Source organism: Anneissia japonica, unplaced genomic scaffold (assembly GCF_011630105.1).
Source record: "Anneissia japonica isolate Jap-2015-1 unplaced genomic scaffold, ASM1163010v1 scaffold288069_len450862_cov184, whole genome shotgun sequence".
Classification (NCBI taxonomy): Eukaryota; Metazoa; Echinodermata; class Crinoidea; order Comatulida; family Comatulidae; genus Anneissia; species Anneissia japonica.
In genome coordinates, this window is record NW_022746790.1 from 102,268 (window position 1) to 114,079 (window position 11,812).

At 34.6% G+C, this 11,812-nt stretch overlaps 1 protein-coding gene across 2 annotated transcripts in view; it reads right to left on the reverse strand.

Moving 5' to 3' along the window:
- Positions 1 to 3,516: 3,516 nt before the first annotated feature.
- LOC117120300 (large proline-rich protein BAG6-like) overlaps positions 3,517 to 11,812 on the reverse strand; it is a 20,309-nt gene continuing 12,013 nt past the window's right edge. For both annotated transcript variants that reach the window (XM_033265319.1, XM_033265317.1), the window contains 9 exons: positions 11,003 to 11,287; positions 10,485 to 10,654; positions 9,795 to 9,951; positions 9,412 to 9,536; positions 8,918 to 9,068; positions 8,169 to 8,272; positions 7,305 to 7,511; positions 6,244 to 6,351; positions 3,517 to 5,073 (listed from right to left, as the gene is read on the reverse strand). In XM_033265319.1, the coding sequence (XP_033121210.1) occupies positions 4,816 to 5,073; positions 6,244 to 6,351; positions 7,305 to 7,511; positions 8,169 to 8,272; positions 8,918 to 9,068; positions 9,412 to 9,536; positions 9,795 to 9,951; positions 10,485 to 10,654; positions 11,003 to 11,287 (1,565 nt within the window). In that variant the 3' untranslated portion in view covers positions 3,517 to 4,815. The remainder of the gene's footprint in view (positions 5,074 to 6,243; positions 6,352 to 7,304; positions 7,512 to 8,168; positions 8,273 to 8,917; positions 9,069 to 9,411; positions 9,537 to 9,794; positions 9,952 to 10,484; positions 10,655 to 11,002; positions 11,288 to 11,812) is intronic.

Sequence of the window (11,812 nt, forward strand, 5' to 3'; positions counted from 1 at the left end):
TACCCATCTTATATATAGAAGAGAGACTCACCCCCCCCCGGTCAGGGAGAAAAACTACAATTCGTCGGGGAAAAAGAAACATGCATAATGCATATATTGTACATATTAGTAGGCTCAATTAAATAAGGCTTTAAAACTCCTAAATTGTCAAATTTTCGGGGCATCTCCCCCTAGACCACTTTCGAAACATTATAAGCGACGCTCGACCACGCTCACTTTGCTCTCGTCGGGGAAATCTTCTCCCTCGTCGGGGGCATCGGCCCCCCAGGCGGGGACCTTGGACTGTAGGCCTAGATATTACCGCCTAGAAAATTATGAGTAACCAGCCGTGAGCGAGTATATAGGCCTATATACAGATAAAGATAGCCGTTAACACGGTTAAAGTATATATAAATCAACAAAGAAAGGTAAATACATTTGAAATAGAGTTGCCCAGGGAAGGACTTTCACAGATGGAGGGTTTATACCACCTCAGGCCCACCATGTTTGGGTCTGAGGTAAGAAAATTTACCTCATAATGTCGGGGCCCTGCGGACCGCCGCACGTGGTGCATGGGCGTCATGCCAATAAGGGTGTAATAAAAAATAAATACAGTGTAAAACAGTTTTTCTCTGAAATCTCAGACGACAGTTAGAGGCTTTAAAGCCGGTGAATAGCAAGCGCTTCTTTAAAATAACAAGTGGGACCAATTAGAAAAACTATGAATTATTTTAGTATTAGAGTAAATGAAGGATTTATAGTTTATAGAGTCATTATTAAGTGTGTGTTAGGGAAATGGAGTCTTAAAATGTAATGAAATTATCACAGGTTTGAACATCATCATGGACTACTGCTGGATAAAGTAGCGTGTAATAAAACATCTATCTGTTTTACCAATATAATTATGGTTACAACCGAGACATTTAAAATGGTACACTACAGAACGTCTGTACTCATTAAGAGTATATTTAGTTAAAGTGAAGTAGGACATCTTGTCTTCCATAACGTAATAATTAAAGTTTAACTTTACTATCAAGCGGAGAATTTCTGTGTATAAGTATTTGATGTCGAGACAGGATCTCCGTAGAGATATTTTGTTTGCTGTAAATAAATCATGATATAATAGAGGTAAACTCAAACCATACATTGTATTTGTACCTGATGAGTATGGGCAGCTTTTGACATCTGTCCATACGAAACAATTAGTTGATAACAATAAATGCATATGGAATTGTTTTTGTTTTTTGTTTTGTTTTTTGCTTTTTTTTTCTTCTGTTTGATTTTGCTCTAAATACTATTTTATATATAATACTGTATATAAACAAATAGATAAAATAATATTATTTGACAGTGCGGCGAAAATGTGATACAGAAATAATTTTGATAGCCTCGTCATAAACATTAAACTACAAGATAGTATCTTCGAAAAGATACCAAATTCGTACAAACTTAAAGTATGCAAGAGTGAAGAAATCACACCTACCGGATTTAGACGCATTAGACAATTGCACCACTCAGTAAATTTGAGTCCGCCTGCATTCAATTCCTTTTCACTCTCGTATAGGATGTGATGATACGCCCTCATGCTCTTACTATTTGAAAGTTAACGACAAGACAGTATTTCTGAAGAGATGTTTCAAATAAAGAATACAGTTGGCCTATGGAAATTATAAACGACATGACCAAAAGTTACGTCTTCGCGACCATTGGCGCACAGAGCTCTGATGGAAGAAACCAAAATAGAATCTGCTGATGTACCGTAAAACCTCGAGTTGAAGCCCACTGGGCTTAATCTCGAGATGAAGCCCATCTCGAAATGAAGCTCCCTCTTTAATTTGCAAAATTAGCTTTGAGGTTTTGGGCTTCTTTTCGAGATATTAATTATATTCACTGTACATCAATTTCAAAAACTTTAAATAAATTAAAACAAGCTTGTTCATACAGGAGTTTAGGTGATTTAATGTCAGTTAAATACACTCCATGATACAGACATAGATTGAAGTTACTGTTTATTGTTTTATTGTACAAATTCACAAAACTTACAGCACTAATTTTGAAAAGAAGCCCCCATCTTTACCTTGCAAAAGTAGCCTCGAAAAAAAGCCCATCTAAAATTCGCGCGCAAAAAAAAAAAGGGGGGGGGGGGCTTCACGGTATTACCACAAATATCAATTTTATTAGTATTAATAATGGCTGCGAAAATAGGACACACAATCGCTTTTGTGGAAATGCATTGTATCACATTGCCATTTGGACGACTATAGTATTGTGGTCGCCTCTCGAACCCCTGACGGTTTCAACGGGAAGAGCCAGTTGGATTGCAGCTTTGGTTTTTGATAGATTACTGGATATTAATATTTACAGATTTAAGATTCCCTTTTAAGTTTTATTACAGAAAAAAAAAATATTCATTAAATCTTGGGGATCAAAGAATGAACAGTGACTCCTCACATACGGTATTCAATAAAAATATTCTCTAAAAATACTGTCTCCGAATTTACCTCCATATCGTATTATAGTGTTCATCGATTTACAAGTAAAGGCCTACTTTAAATATTGTTAAATAATACAAATTTATTAATTTTATAATTGTATTCGCAGAGGATAACTGTTCCTAATCAATTTTGCCTACAAGTGGACACCATGAACAACGGTCCAAAAAACGATGCTAAATGTGTGATAACTACATTATTTTCGACAAAATATGTGTACACATTTTGAAAAACAATTTGAAACCAGTAGGCCTACATTAATTCCATCACCACGACAGCCTATAATAGCCAAACGGCTGTCTCGTCTGACAGCATTTTCATAATGGTGTTCATTATAATACTTCCATAACCCTACTAAACTAAAAAGCGCATCATTTCGCTATGATGTGCACCTATGGTTTATTGAGATCTCTCCATTATTATTATTATTATTATGTTATTACGCCAGATCCAGGCCTACAGGAAGCAAAGGGGAAAAATAGGCCCCCAACCCCAGGAAAAATCACCGAAAATCTGGTTTTATGTTTTAGCCAGGGTACTGTATTTAGGCCCACTTGCAATTACAGCCCCAGGCCCCACGGCCCTTTAATCCGGCGCTGTTTGTTGTATTCTTCTGTAGCAGCCTGAACACACCCACCTCAAACACATTGTTAAGTTTTTGTTTTCTCTTGTATTTTTTTTTTTATGCCTTGTTGGCTTTTTTTTTTTTTTTTTTTTTTTTTTTTTTTTCAGTTTTCTACTTCATTTCCAGCTACCATTTTTGTTGTATACCGCTCTATGTTGTATAGAACACAATAGAGAAAATTTGAACTTGGAAGATTAATCATGTAGGTAATTTAATTAAATTTAATTTGCATCTTTAATATTTTTTTTTCATTGGACCTACTGTACCCTAGTAGTGGCAATATCAATGACACAAGCAATGTTTAATAGAGGGCGAAAAATCTCTTCATGTATACATTTTAAAGGTTATTTTGATAAAATGTGAGAACGACAAAATCCAACCACAAAAAATTGATTTGAAATTATTGTGCAATAAGATTTATTTATTTATGTTTATTGAAAATAAATATTGTAATTGTATTGTATTTTGGTATGTCAGTGGGTCAAAATATGTTACACACAACTAAAAAGTTTACTCAAGACTGCCATTGATTTATTAAGCTAAAACTTATTGTAAATTGCATCACTAAAGTATTCATCGACACGACAAAGCCAAGATGAGCTTGTTTCTACTGCCTCTGAAGAATATATTCACGCTCAAATCCAAACAACACCACTCCCCAAAGAAAATATTATTAAATGACTTACAAGTTTATATTAAATATAACTACAAAATGCAGTAAAGCAACAATTTATTCTGATTATTTAAGTAAAAGATATAGGTTTATACATTTTAACATTTAAGTGAGTATAATTGTAAAGTGAATTTAATACATGTACAGTATTACTGTAGCTACTACAATGCGCCAACCCACGACCCAGCCTAAGTAAAATTTTAAATTTTCAGTTCAAGGCTGCACTGATCAGGCCTAAAAAAAAAATTGTTTGTTTCCTGTCACATTGTAAAAATTTAAATACAGGGGCAGGTGGAAAAAAGTTTTTTTTTTTTTTTTTTTTGTAAAATCATAGAAACATCGTGAAAACAGTGCGATTTTTTTGCTTAAAAAAAAAAATTAAAATAGTAAAAACTTCCATTTAACATGGACCTGTGCCAAAATCGACGAAAAAGTGGTTTTCATTTGATCTTTTAAACTTAAAGAAAAAAAAAACTTTTTTGGGAAAAAAAAAACCTGCCCCTGATTTTCGAGATTTTAGGGGCGGCGGATGACAGCAAAACAAACAAGTTTTTTTTTTTAGGCCTCATCTTACTGATATTGAAAAATAAACATCCTCACTTCTGTATCCCATGGTTGGCTAAGCAGCACATAGAATTGTGTGTATATCTAAATACTACAGCTGACTAACATGATAAAATGCAAAATCTAGTGTATACTGTTTATAGCTATCTGATTACTGGGAATTTGAGAAACATACACACTACAAAGTGATTGTATACTCACTTATAATATCTCCCATGTCAATAATTAAATTTAAAAAAAAACTTCTAATTTCTTTTAGCGTTTAGTATAAGTTTATAATAATTTCCTAATATGTTATCGATAATAGACATTTTCTCATAGAACCTAACCATTTTAAACATCTTGAATACTTGTTTAAAATAAAATTGTACAATTACAATATAAATAATTATGGGTCATGATACTGAGCCCATGGTGATATTAAAATTTAAAAAAAAATACAATGGGGGAGGGGTGGAAGGCTACATATTAGGCCTGAATTTCTACTTGTGCAAATATTTCTCAGTATTTGGAAATCTTGCACTATCATAATCCGGATCTTTTTGTATTCGCTGTTTGAGGGCGCTCTTTAACTGGCCTTCACACGCAGCCTGCAGGTCTTCATCTTCACGAACATCTTGCATGAGGGCAGCCAGACTTGTGGTAGGTTGAACACCTGCACTACTCACAGCTCTGGATAAACTGTCTTCAAGGAATGTACTTGTACCAATTTCAATGCATGCTTTTTTGTCCGGCATTAGCTACAATGGATGCAATACAAAAAAGGTCAAGATAAGGAACTGTATGGATGAAACTACAATATGCAATTTTCTTGTTTTAAGCATATTGAAAAGATGTTTTATACAAGAATATATATTTTGAATGTAACAGGTGGAATTGCAAACATTACCAATGTGCTGTTTGAAGATAGCGACTACTCTAACACCTAGATTCCTAATGGATTAAAGTCGATTTAATTGAAGAATGTTATGGGAAATGATGCAATAGAGAAATATTTACATAAAAGTATAATAATTTAAAGTTTTGTGATGATTGAGTGAATGCACAAGTCTGGAAGAGTAGATCTACTGTATACTGCACTTAAGTTAGGCAACACGCTTTTCATGTCAATGTATTTTATCCGATCTGGTTTTACTATATAGTTGTTAATTTTACCGTAATATGTCATTAAATTTAAATTGATTATTAATAAAATATTATGTTATACAACAAGTTTAATACTGAGTATTCTGTAAAAATACTCAGTGCTAAACTTGTTGTATAACATAATAAAATATTATGTTATACAACAAGTTTAACATTACACTGAGTATTTTCACAAAATAACGCAAATTTCCATGTAAATTAATGTGGATATTTTTTATGGTATAGGATAACTAGAGCTCATGTTTTTTTTTAGGCTTCATGACCCACCAAAATATTTTTGCCACTCATTGGTGGGTTGTAACCCACAGTATGCAGAACTTAGTTTTAGACTATTGCTATACCACAGCCTAATCAGCAACTGGCTATATTTTTTAAGCCTGCAAGGAGGCGGCTTTAATTTTTCTATCAATCAATATAGTTGGCTTTGAAATTATTTCCTTCTAAAAAGCATAAAGCCATGTCGAAATATATGACCCACGTATTTGAAATTAATAATGTGTCTGCTTTGAAAAAGCTATAGAAAACTGTATTTTTTGTCAGTAATTTCGCAAATGAGTCTGAAGTGCGAATGTGCATGACAAAATTAAGGTTCAACACGCAACAAAAATGCGCAGCAGCAGCGATCCAAAAGCACAGCTGCTACAGGGTGATTGTTTTCAATCCCAAATAAATGCCTAAAATGTTCTCATAACAACATCTTTACACTACAGACCTTAAAGATTATGCATTACATATGTAAAATAAATTAAGATAGAGCATATTACTTTTATACGTTTCGGTGGTAAGGTGCTGAGATAAGCGTCACTTAGGGGCGCTGGAGGGGCCTGACGTCGTTGTCTGTTGATATCACGTTCTATCACTGGAACCCAATCCTGGATATTCAAAAAATGAGAAATTAATTAACCACTGATATAGTATTTTTATTCATTATAGTGAATTAGTATAATTCTAAACTGTTATAATTATTTGTATATTAATATACAATAGTTCTTTTCGTGGTATAGTAAGATTATTTTTACTAATTAAATTATATATTCAAGCTATTCCAATTAAAAATCATAGCAATTGTCCTGTAGTATTTTTACAAAATTATCATCACCATCATCATTATTATTATGATTATTATTAGGCTTTCAGCAGTATCTGCTATCTGCTGCTGCCGTCGCTGTTGTTATTTATTAAAGATTTTTAATACTATTAATCTAAAAAAGCCTCCATTACCAGGCAATGGGGCTCTAGGATATATTTTCTGGGGGGGCTAAGTTAACCAACAGGGGGACTTGAGCTCGTAGGAGCGAGCTGGGGGAAGAGAATTTTTCAAGAATAGCAACCTCTGGATGGAGGGAAATGGCCCTCTCTGACGGTGACAGACATGTATTGGCTTGGTGTGGGCCTATTTTTATATGTTTTATGGGCTGACTGCCCAACGAGCTCTGTCTGAAAGGGGTGGGGGGGGGTACTTGTCGGGTGTCAGGGGACCCGTCCCCCTGCTGGCGCCGCCCACCGTTACCTCCATCCTATAATTTGTATGTACGGTAGTTAGAAATTCTAATTTTCCTACAGTCAACTTTTTGCACTGTCAGCATCTTGATGGAAAACTGTCATTTTCACAACCCACGCACCTACTGTATGTACAAATTTCTTGTTTAGGTTGAGGGAACATTCAATTGCGCATGTAACATGACGTAACTCTTAGAGTACAACAAATCAATAAATCTTAACGCTGTACAAAGAAATGATACTTTTAATCACAATTCAATGCAACTAAATGTTTTTTTAATCAAAAAAAAAAAAAAAAAAAAAATAGTCAAGCTACAGAACTCACTGCTGGTACTGCTGCATGCCAACTTTCAGTTCCCAAAAGAACTGTGTCAGTGCTTCCAACTCCGTTAGAATGCATCCTACTGGATGCCCTCAGTGGCACCCTCTCTTGCTCAGGAGCTGCTTCTGCTGCTGCTGGGACTGTCGAGGACACCACTGGAGTAGAAGATGCATGTGACTGCTGACTGTTACAGGAATCAACTTCCATAGCCTGAAATATTACATGGTAAATATTAAAATACTGAAAACTAATAGTTTTAAATGTCAGCTAAGGTCAAGTAATAGTAATAATAATAGTAATACATTAATGTGTTATACGTAAAACTTTGAATTGAAGCCCTCGCCTTTTTTTTTTTTTTGCGAACTTTGGATGGGTTCCTTTTGAGATGGGCTCCTTCTTGAGATGAGCTACTTTTCAAGGCTACTTTTGCAAAGTAAAGATGGGAGCTTCATTTCAAAATGAATGCTGTAAATTTTGGGAATTTGTACTATAAAAACAATAAATAATACCACTGTAACACTAATCTGTATAATGGAGTGTCTTGACTGGTATTAAATCACCTAAACTAATGTGTAAACATCAGTTTAGGTGTTTTTAATTTATTTTCTTTTTTTGTAAAGTGACCCACCAAACTTGACTAACAACTGTTAAACTGATGACCCAACTCGACCACCGGTGCAGTAGAATTAAAAGTATAATTTATAATATCCAATGAACCTTTCAAATAGACCAATCTTAGCAGAAAGAGTTCAATCCAGATAATTATTCCGGAGATTATCTTTAGACGGTGAGATCAACTCTAAAAATAATTTAGTCCTTCAAAAAAAAATAAATTGAGAACCAGGGATGTATACTACTTTATCTTACCTCAGGCATTTGGCGTTTGACTGTGCTGCTTTCAACATTTCTGTTTTCTACATTATTGCTGGCAGATGTTGATGTAGAAGTTGGGACAGGTTCTGATTCTTCTCCTAGAACATTTAAAATGGTCTCATTCAAATACAAAATGACAAAATGTCAGCAACTATATTGTTACCAACACCACAAAGAGGCACAATCCTAAAGATTTATAACTTTAACTTTTTTTCTTTTTTTGAAATTTTTCTATGCACATCACAACCTCTTATACACATCTAGATGTGTATAAGAGACAGGAGTATGGCCAGTACTCTAAAAAGAGCAAATTTCTATTTTGATTTCCATGTACCATGGTCAAATACTTCTGAACAAATTTCTCAGACACCAAACCACCCCAATCCCCAACCACCACTCGCTGCATTTTGGGTTTTTATCTAAGAAAAATTCAGCTAAGCTAGTGTCGTAGCCTTGCTGTGGCAGCATCAGTTCTTGCGTGAACATCCCTATATTTCTTAAGCCTAGCCACATTGGCCCTATGGTTAGAATCGGAAGAAGATGGCTAAAGTAGTGAAAATTGGTCCCTGATCTAGTTTTACAATTTTTTCAATTTATGAATACCCTTGGTACCAACGTGTACGTAAGATAGACGCTTAACTGTAATTTAAATTCCGTATAAAAAAATCTGAATGGGAAATGTTTTTCCTGAAATCAATAAAGATTATTTATTGTTAATTTAAAACAGAAGTGTGAGGTAATACCTATATCCTGCTGCGTCTCTGTTCTTACAACATACTGAAGAATGTCTGCCTCTGTGATTGTTAGATTGCTAGCAATTTGGTTGAAGTTCTGGGATGTAACTGTTATCATCATGTTACTGAATGCAGAATTGATCTGTCCCATCCAGGTTTGCTGAGGAGGAATGAGATACAGAGGTCAGACTAATTGTCTGATGTTTTCATCGTTTGACCAATGTTTTATGGATGTGTTAATTGTTAAATGATGGCTTATTGATGACTGACAGTCCTCAAGCTTTCTTGACCCTAAGGTCATATATGATCGGCATTGCTAGATGCCTGAACCTCATTATACATGTTTTAACTTAGTAGTATATGCAAAGGACTAGATGTTTCCTCACAATGCCTGCAGCAGTTCGATTGAGGTTTCGGTTGCTCAGTTAAAATTATAAATAAAAAGAAAAAAACCAATAGATAGATAGATTGATTGATTGGTAAACCAAGGGAAGAGTTCATACCATACATGCTACCATTGTGTCTTGCACAGGCTGTCTTCCATTCATACAGTATATATTTAGAACAATCCACTCTTGAAGGCTGTCACGAATCATGTTGCGTAGACTAACACCAAATGTAGGATCATCTATGAAAGAAATAAACTTTATAGTTTTCTTTATAGTACAGTAATCACCGCTAGTTACATATCAAATACAGTAGACAGTCCAAATGCACACGTTCAATGTACTCTCGTAAGCAGAAATGAACTTATATATTATGACGAAAACAACAATGGAAAACATAATAATCATGCCGATCAAGATCAATAATAGCAATGTAAAAACAATAATAAAATAATTATTATGCAACAATTTAAAAAAAAAAATAATCAAGAGAGACTCACGATCTTCCAGAATATATTTGACAATTCGCAAAAGGGCGCTCTGAACAAACTTGAGGTTAGTAGCCTTAATTGCAACTCCGTCTCGGACACTTGTAATCTCTGGGGCATCTTCTTCAAGTTGGTTTATTATCTCTTCAGCAATCTCATTCACTGACAACTGCAAAAAGTACACATGCTGTTAAATATTCTAACAGTAAAGTGAAGTAGAGGTGCAAGTTGGTGAATATCAATACTGTGTATTGTAAAGAGTGACAAAGTTTCAGCAAACTCCAACTGATTTGGCTATGCTACATGTCATCTGAAGATATCATAAGGCGAGTCGAATGGTCAAGCGGTTAATGCAGGGAGCTGCAACCTACGGCCATAGTATTAGACACGAAGAGACTTTTAGGAGAGAAAAATGTTACTGTACGAGCTTGTCCACGCTTTGAGACTCTGGTGTAAAGCTCTTTATAAATCCAATTGTTATCATTATCATTATCATTATTATTATTATTATTATTATTTATAAGTTAAACCTAGTTGACTCTGGTGTAAAGCTCTTTATAAATCCAACTATTATTATTATTATTATTAATATTATTTTTTATTATTATTATTTATAAGTTAAACTTAGTTGCGAACTTATGTCACACATTTTTAATTTCAAGGCCGCAAAGACATTGATTTAAAAAAATAATGAGTTCTTACTGCTATATTTTCTTCACTTGGCTGCCTTCCTCTTAAGACCTTCTCATTGACAAATCTGCGCAGACTCTGTCGATTCTGCTGAAGTGGTTCAGAATGTCCAAATATGAGATGCGATAGATCCGTCATTGTGAAGTGTCTTGCAAAGTAATCAAAAGCCTCATAGAAGAAACCTTCGGCAGAACACAAAATAGCAGGAATAAGTTTTATTAATTGTGCACAGGGTGTACTGTAAACCTGAGGTCTCCAACCTGGGTACACAAACCTGGGTACACAACTGCTATTAACATAGGAAATTATTATTAAGTAGGTCCTGTTATTATATACCAAATCATGTATACCAAATTACAACTATTATTATTTTATTAATACACACAAGCAAACAACTGAAACAGTTGTGTATATTGGTATTACAGTATCCCGTCTTTAGGACAGATTTTAATTTTAGTCATAGGCTAAACACATTCGACCCTAGAGTTGAAAGGTCATCACTGTACCACAACTACATAATTCTTACATACCTTCAACTGCATGGTTACTATAGGTAGGATCAAGGCCACTAAGAAACTGGTGAATCGTCATCGTTGAGTTCTGACCACTTAATGCCAATGCAACATGCTGTGAGATTCCTTGTACTAAGTCAACAAAGAGACCCTCATTCTGTGTTCCTGGGGCAGCTGGCCTACTGCCTGTGCTCTGTCCACTGGATGTCGTAGGCCTTGAAGCGCCCACGGGCACACTTCCATGACGCATCCCACCAAGCAGAAGCTGAGTAAATGGGTTTCCACTTGTGACATTCATTCCCCCTATAATATATGAAAACCTATAATCAGGACATGTTGGTATTAACCTTTTTAATGAATATTATAAGCAAGTACAATTACGACCCAAAGACACGATGGCGTACAAATCGATACTTGGAGTATGTAATATACAATACTATCTTAAAACCGGGTAGATTTAGGTAATGTTTGTTATACTATTTCTCTCCTCCCAGAAGTATACACCAACATACATATTAAAGATTTATTGTGAGTATTATGAATATTTATGCCCGTCTGAAAAAAAAAAAAAACTCTCCAGGTAATACTAATGACCCAAGTTCATTATATGTGGTTAATACACTAATATTTGATGAGTAAGATATCTGTAAACTATATGTGTGGGAAAACATTAATATTCAATGTATGAAGAGTGAAATATCTGTGATTATATGTGGGCACAACATTAACATTTAATGTGAAAGATTGTGACAGCTATATGTGGGAGCAACATTAACACACAAGTGGAATGTGGAAAAAACATTAGTATTCAATACAATAAAAACAGAG